Source organism: Neopelma chrysocephalum, unplaced genomic scaffold (assembly GCF_003984885.1).
Source record: "Neopelma chrysocephalum unplaced genomic scaffold, ASM398488v2 Primary Assembly neopelma1_252, whole genome shotgun sequence".
Taxonomy (NCBI): Eukaryota; Metazoa; Chordata; class Aves; order Passeriformes; family Pipridae; genus Neopelma; species Neopelma chrysocephalum.
In genome coordinates this window covers 2,253,147-2,260,942 of record NW_020897914.1, presented here as the reverse complement: position 1 = coordinate 2,260,942, position 7,796 = coordinate 2,253,147, and the positions used below count along the sequence as shown (strand labels likewise).

General features: G+C 56.0%; 1 protein-coding gene across 3 annotated transcripts in view; it reads right to left on the bottom strand.

The window, feature by feature from the left end:
* Positions 1-503: 503 nt before the first annotated feature.
* The window catches only part of VPS8 (VPS8, CORVET complex subunit), a 67,831-nt gene continuing 60,538 nt past the window's right edge, over positions 504-7,796 (bottom strand). For all 3 annotated transcript variants that reach the window (XM_027703915.1, XM_027703917.1, XM_027703916.1), the window contains 2 exons: positions 1,816-1,896; positions 504-1,179 (listed from right to left, as the gene is read on the bottom strand). In XM_027703915.1, coding sequence (XP_027559716.1) covers positions 1,036-1,179; positions 1,816-1,896 — 225 coding nt within the window. In that variant the 3' untranslated portion in view covers positions 504-1,035. The remainder of the gene's footprint in view (positions 1,180-1,815; positions 1,897-7,796) is intronic.

Here is a 7,796-nt window from a genome sequence, read left to right as displayed (position 1 = left end):
GTGAGCTGGGCATGGATCAGCCACCAGAGTTCTGTGTGCAGGGAGAACAACCCCCACCCGGTGCTGTGCCCTGGGAGCAGCTGGGACCCCGAGGGTGTGGTACCCAAAACACCCAAGTGCCAGTGACAAAGTGAGCAGGAGGAAGAGGAGTGTGAGTGAGAAGCCAGAGGTAACAGCACAGAAACCCCACCTACATCTGGGTGCAGCGGGGAGAGCAGGTCCTAAAGGTGCTGCTGGGAAGGGACAGGGCCCACTCTGGTGTCACAGAACAGTGGGCTGAGCTTGGAGTGACAAACCTCTGTGACCATCAGCACCCATCACACCCACCCTCTCCCCCTTGCAGCCCCCGAGGGCCTGAGACACCTTTTTCCACACACTCCCCCCACATCCCACCATAAGGTACAACGAGGTGAGAGGGGAGGTTTGGGCTTCACCCCCAGGGACAAGATTCATCTCTCTTTCCAGCAGCCCTCACCCGCTCCCCGTGTGCAGAAGTCACGAGAGACGTTCACCCAAGAGCCTCTTTAATGGTTGGGAGGTGGGACACACCCTGCACCGCTCACGTTTCCTGCACGTTCCTCAGCCTTCTCCAGGTTTGCCTGTTCTGTGCCCTCAGACAGAGCCAGGCCTTGGAAAACAGCTGCTTTGGGAACACAGAGCTCAGGTGTGGCCCCAGGCACAGCCCCGGGACACAGCTCTGGGCGCAGCACAGGCTCCTCCAGCCCAGCAGAGCCCATTGCAGTGTGTGGACAGTTCCCAGTGCCCGAGCCCAGGTGGGCACAGGCAGCCCCTGCTGTCCGTGCCCTGGCAGCTGGCTCTGCCCACGGAGCTCCAGCTCCCAGCCCAGCTGCCCCTGCCTGCCTCGGCTTAGGGAGAGGCCACAGCAGAGCTGGGAGATCACCCAGCTACAAACCCAGAGTCAGCCCAGAAGGTTCTGGAACAGGGGATGTGGGGCGGAAAAGTGCCGTGGAGTGATGGAAAGGCTTCCCAGCAGCAGGAGCCGAGGGCAGGCCCAGCCCTGGTGGCACAGCAGCACTAGTCCTCGGCCAGCGGAGGGGGGGTCAGGTGGAGCTGGAAGGTCTCGTTCTGGAAGACGCTGCTGGAGGCCGGGTCCCCGTGGGAAGTGCTGAGCAGCCCGTGCTTTTCACCACCGCGGGCCAGCTCCGTCAGGAGAGCCAACTGCAGGGAAAACACACATGGATCACCCTCAGCACCCCGGGAACACCCTGCAGGGAGCACAGGGACAAAGGGCTGGGGGCTCACCGTGTTCCTGCAGCAGTCAGAGAAACCTTAACCCACCTACAGCAAAGGGTGGCTATGGAGGGGCCCTACAGAGCTCCAGGTGGGACACCAGTCTGGAGCTAAACAACTCCCCAGGGATCTTTAGGTTGGTTTAAATCACATAATTGAAAAACAAGCCCAGAAAGAGCTGAAAGTGCCAACAACTGCAACCAAAACAGGCAGGAGGCACAAGGAAAATGCCAGGGACAGAGGGAGCTGTGCTCTCCTTGGGACAACATGGGGGCAGGAGGAGGGAGCATCCCAAGTGACCGAGGGAGCCACACAGTGTCCGCAGGGGAGGGAGGTTACAAACCCAAAAAGGATGTGGCACTTGTCAGGCCCAGCCCCAAAGCCAGAGGCATTCCTGGGTTTCCCTGCCCACGAATTCCCCAGCGTGGCTGCCTCACGGTGTGCACAGCACTGGCCCAAAGCCCAGAGGAAAGCCAGAGCCCTCCCTGCCACACTGGTGCCTGGCTGACAACGTGCAGAAGGTCTGTGACCGAGTCACAGCGGAGCAGAACAGCGGGTACGTACCCGGGACGTGCCTCGGTTCAGCCGGCACAGCTGGTCAAAGGCCTGGATTTGCTGAGGATCCAACAGAGACTCTGAACTCGTCTGAGAAAGAGAGTGAGAAGGTTACAGAAACCACACCCAGCAGGGGGTCGAGTTCCTATACACAGAAATTCATTCCTGGGCCTGGAGCAGCTGCTCCACAGCCTGTCTGGGAGGCCTTTTGAGCCACCTTTCCTTTGGCTTCAAGCCACCGTGTGCACCTCAGTTCTGGGGAAAAAAAGTCCTGTTGTGGCACAAAGAACAGATACACCCCTACATCCACCCTGACTTCCTGCTGGGCCCTGTCCCTGATGGCACAGTACTGAAATACCTTTGGGGGAAGGATAAAAGGGATGGGAAAACTCCCCCGCAGCCAGCTGGGAAGAGAAGCACTGGGTCTGTGTGGATGAGCAGCCTCTCCAGGGCTCCTCCCCAGGCAGCAGCAGCAGCTCCCCCAGTCCTGTCTCACCTCCCAGCCCCCTCAGCCCCACACGGCCCCGCTGCCATGGGGCACAGGCTGTGCCTGGCTGGGATGGGAACACGACAGTGCCAGGGACTGGGAACAACTGATGGCATCCTAAGGTGCCTTTTTATTCCCAGTGGGATGCTACAGACTGAAAGGTGGGAAATGAGGGGTGGAGAGGGGGTGAGTGGCAGCCATGGCAGCCACGTCCCCTGGGACTGGCCCTGCCCAGCTGGGGGCATGAGGCCAAGTGTCCCCCAGCAGCGAGGGGCAGCTCCAGAGCTGCAGGGACAGGGCCCACAGCTGCACCAAGGGCACCAAGGCAAGGAGGGCTGCACACTCAGGCTGCTGTAAACGGCACCATTTACATATCCCAGGGAGAGATGACAAAGCATCACAGATTCTTGTAGGTTTGTTCCATTTATCACACCACACTGTTTCTATTTTGAATGTTTCTGCTCATCCTGCTAAGGAAAAGCATCATCAAGAAACCACAACAGGAGCCAGGGGAACGGCCTCCCTCGTGAGCAGCAGGCTGGCATCTGTTGTCTCTGGGGATCTATTTTTAAGGGAACATACAAATATTTTCTCCAAAATACATTTCCCAGGGGCTATTAACCCAAAATGCTACAGTCCTACCAGTGGGGACTGACTAAAGTCAGTGCACTGACTTTAAACTCTCTTTGGCAGTGGAAGGTGCTCTGAGCCCACCACAGGCTTCCTGAAGCCTGGATAGTTCCGTGACTGTCCTGTGCCTGCCTCTGATCATCAGTCTGGGAAGAGATCCCTTATTCTGGCAGCATGTGCCAAACTCCCTCCCTCCCTTCCAAGATATTCTCTCTAGTGCAAATAACTATTTGCTAGTTGCCAGCCAAGCAGCCACACGTCCCGTTCCCTGCACAGCCCCCGGAGCCTGGGACACTGAGGGGCAGGTACCACAGCTGGGGGTGGAACTGCCAGGAACTCGCAGGTCATCCTCACCTGGAAAGAGCAAAAAGCAAGGAAAACCTGCCCTCCACAGTGTCTGTGGCCACAGGCACTCAAGGACAAGGAAAATGCCATATAATTGGCCTCCCCTCTCCTGCTCTCTCCCTACCACGCGTGTGTAACTATCAATCAGGCTGTTCCCAGGCTGATGAGCTGAAATATTGCAGGCAATTCTTTCTGTTGTCATGGAAACAACTGCTGTCAGGCCTTTTCCTTTTTTACCGTGCCACTAAAGGTGTGTTTCCCTTCGGGGGCCGTGGGAGGCTCTGGGGTGCAGCAGCAGCACTGTGGTGTCAGTGGAAGCCCCCAGGCTCACCCAGAGCACAGCCCCTGCCTCCAGGGCCAGCAGCTCCAGAGTGTCCAGAGCAGGACAAAGCCCTTGGCACCTCCAAGCCACTTCCAGCAAATCCCTGCACCCCTTTGGAAAGGCTTCAGACTAGACACAGAACCCCAGAGACAACTGATTCCCTGCGGATCTGGGCCAGGAAGGAGAAAGGCTCATTTTCATTTTCCAGCTCTCCAAGATCCCACCACGAACGCTCATCTCTGTTGCACAGTTTTTGCTTGCACGTATTCCACCCCCTCTGGTAGTCACCACACAGTCCTCCCAAGCCTGCAATTATCTTTAACAGCTCCAAATTCCATCCTCAGCCCATGCCTGAGCAAAGCAGATCACAGCAGCTGGAGCAGAGGCACCATCTACAGTCACACAAGAGACCCATCCCAGAGCTGCCCGTCAGCCATTCCTTCCACACAAGACACTCCTGCATCAGTTAGAGCTTCAGAGCCCCACACTGTGCCAGGGGCTGCTCCCTAACACAGGCAGAGGCAGCCACAAGTCCTGGGGAAGGTTTTGGGGTTCCTAGGAACTAAGGCAACCCCCACCTCTCTGTTTAGAGCCCACAGGCAATGGACACCAAGCCCACCCTCTGCCTCCCTCCCCTGCAACTGGGCACTCTTTTCACCACAGCTCAGCCAGCCTTACAAACAAGTACCCAAACCCAGTGTTTTAATGAAAGTTGAGCCAATTGAAGTAAGGAAATCTGGAAATCTGCTTCTCTTCTGCGGGACAAGGCTCTGCTGTTCTCATGGACTCCCAGGAACCTGGAACAATCAACCAAGAAGAGAGCAAGGCAGGCATCTCTGACCCAAAGTCACTGGAACGACAGTGACATTACAGAAGTGTTAATGAGCTCCAGAGAAAGCTCAGGACACCCCTCAGAGAACAGCAGTGCTCCTGCTGCTGCAGCTCTGCAGAGCCTCTGCAGTGACACTCCGGGACAGACACAGCCCAGCCGTGGCTGAGGGGGAACAGCCACACAGCTCAACCCTTCCCTGGGGCCATCCCAGAGCCACAGGACGTGCTGCTCCTCCACCAGGCTCCCAGGGCCTCCCCAGCCCCGTGGCAGCACACCCAGGGTGAGCCCTGGCAGCAGGACAGCCCTGGGCAGGGCTGGCAGAGCAGGACCTGCTGCTGCAGCCCCAGCCCTGGCCCCGTGGGGCAGAGCAGCCTCCCCAGCACTGCAGCACAGCCGGGCTGTCCAGAGCAGCCTCCCCAGCACTGCAGCACAGCCAGGCTATCCCACAGCCCTGCCCTCCCACCTCCTCGGCAGCAGCATGGGCAAGGCAGATGTCTCTTATTTCCAGCTGAACTTAACTGAACTTCAGGAGCAAAGCTCCCGCTGAAGGCAGGGAGAGCACAGGTTTGTTTGTGCTCTGATACACTCACTGCTGCTGCAACGTGAGCCTGCAGGGATGAGGGCACAGCAGGGGACTGGCTGTGGCAGGTACCTGGAAGCACACTGGCACACCTCCACGCCCCCCCTTTAGTGGCTCCTGCTGACACCAGGCACTGCTGGAATATTCCCCCGGCCTTACAAGTGATGCCTTCAGCCCAAGGAGCAATAACGCTGTTTGGGATTAATTAGACAAACCCAAACCCACCCCCCCTCACTGGACACAGCAGATGAGGTGTTCATTCCTAATCCAGCAGGCTCCAAGGGAAGCATGGCATCAAATGTTACATAAAGGTGATGCCCAGTAGGTCTTTGCTGGGGCTGAGCTCAGCTCAGCACCTGAGCCCGAGGACAGAGGCTTCTCTGCAGGAAGGCAGAGAATTCACCTGCTACAGATGAGCCAAGGGGCTGTTGAGCAGATCCCACAGAAGACTGAAGGGCTGCAGCGTTCTCTCAATGGCAGGAGTTGGGGAGAGAAAGGGAAGGTAATCCCAGAATCTCCTGAGCTGGAAGGGACCCACCAGGATCATCCAGTCCAACCCTCAGCCCTGCACAGACCCAGCCCCAGAGTCACCCCCTGTGCCCCAGAGGATCATCCAAACCCTCCTGGAGCTCTGGCAGCCTTGGGGCTGTGCCCACTGCCCTGGGGAGCCTGGGCAGTGCCCAACCAGCCTCTGGGGGAAGAACCTTTGCCTGAGATCCAACCTGAGCCTGCCCTGACACAGCTCCAGCCATTCCTCTGAGTCCTGTGTAAAGACACATAGAAAGAAGAAGTCCTACCTGGTGTAAGAAGGGTCAGTGACCCCTCCTGCCAGAGGGTTATTGATAATATGACCCCAGACCTCCCAGAGCAGCCCAGGGAACACCCATGCAATCCCTGGCCCTGGGAGCAGCCTGGCACTGCTGTGCCACAGGGAGGTTTCCAACTTGCTTCAGCCCAGCTCTGCCCTGGGGGCTCAGCTGCAGCTGCCTGAGCCTGGCTGTGCCCAAGCCTCACACAGACCACAGAACACTGTTCTCCTTGTGCACCAGGAAGGTGGGACACAGAAACTGCAGCTTCCCACTGATGGGATATACCAGAGGCAGATGCTCACCTGCATTTCCAAAAGCTGGCCTCAGGAACAGCCAGTGCCCCCTGGGCTCCAGCCAGCACCACTGACACAGCCAGAATTCCCTCTCCCACCCTCCCACGAGGGACTGCAAACAGCCAAAACCTCAGCTTCCAGTTATTTTGCTCCCCTCCTTCAGAGGAACATCAGAAGAGGGGAGTCACCGGCACCATTAACCCTTGGGCCCAATTCCAAGCTGGTTATTCCTCAGCTTGGAATCCCAGAGAGGAGCAGCCATCCCCCCTCCAGGAGCAAATCCAGCCCAAGGAACAGCCTCCCTGGCAGGTCTGTGCAGTTTGGGGGAACATCCACAGGCTGCAGCAGCCCAGCATCTGCCACTGTATTTAAATGAGTCTGTTCAGCACATCCCCCCAGATCTGGAATGAAATCTTCATCAAACCGAAGGAATAGTTTCTCAGAAACTGAGATGCAAAGTCAAGCCAAGATTCTCCACTGCAACTTTCCCATCTTTTCTCTTAACCAGGACATGACCCTTCCCCAGGTCATCCCAGTCCCACTGCTCTTGGCTTCGGGCAGTTTGGAATTCAGCTGTCCCTGCTTCTTGTCAGCAGGCAGGGGTTGGGATTGGAGGGAGGGGAAGGAACCTTCTGCCAGGCTGCAGATTGCTCTGTAGGAAGGCCAGGGGGCACAATTACAGTTCACTCTGATTTTTCTCAAAAAACAACAAAACAACAGAACTAACCCACCAACACAGTAGCAAAAGTCCAAGAAAACAGTCAATTTTGATTTAAGAGCGTCTAAAGGATAAATATGGTTTTCAAATCAGTCTTTCTAAAGTTGTATTTTGGTTTCAGTTTTAGCTTTGGTGCCAGTCCACCTCTACCAGCTCGTGAAGACTCCTGCACTCAGTTTTCTTCTTACTTAATCACTTCTGTTTCCAAGCAATCCTAAACACAGATGTTCTGTGCCTCCAGTTGCTTCCTCACAAGTTGAAGTGAAGGAATCCCCCCCAAAGCCAACTCCAAAGCTGGAGTTTGCTCAGCTAATGTGTATGTGGGAATATTCTCCACAGAGGAGAGAATGCACAACCCTATAACTGTATAAAACACTACTTATCTCCTTGGTGTTATTGGGGGGATCACAGGTGGGTATTTTCAGAGCTATAAAGCCTCTGCAATTTTTTGTATTGCTGGAGACAAGCTAATAACTGATGGTCACTGTTACACTGAAAACAGTTAAACTGGCTCTGTTCACTGATTGATGGAGGTCATGTAATGCCTGGCTGGCTCTAAAATAAGTATTGGTGAAAAAAACCCATCCTAAACCTTCACTGTTACCAAGAGAAAGCACCCAGAGGTGCTGCAGAGGGCCCAGTCCCAGCTCTGGAAGGCTCACAGACAGGGGTGCTGGAAGGCTGCAGGACAGAGCTCCAAGGTAGAGCCTGACAAACTGGATTAACTATGGATCACGTCCATTGTCCGTCCTGGCGTGACTTGACAGGATTAAACTCCTGAATAAAACATTTGCCATCTGGACAGCTCCAACAATGGTGTCCTTAGAACTCAGGCACCTCCTCAAACATGGAATAACCAGAGCATGGCAACTCAGGGCTTTGTGGCAGGGCTCATGGCCCAGGAGCCAGGACTGTGCTCCCCTCCCTGATCCCTGGTACCCAGGCTGGCAGAATCCATGGCAGACACAAACCAG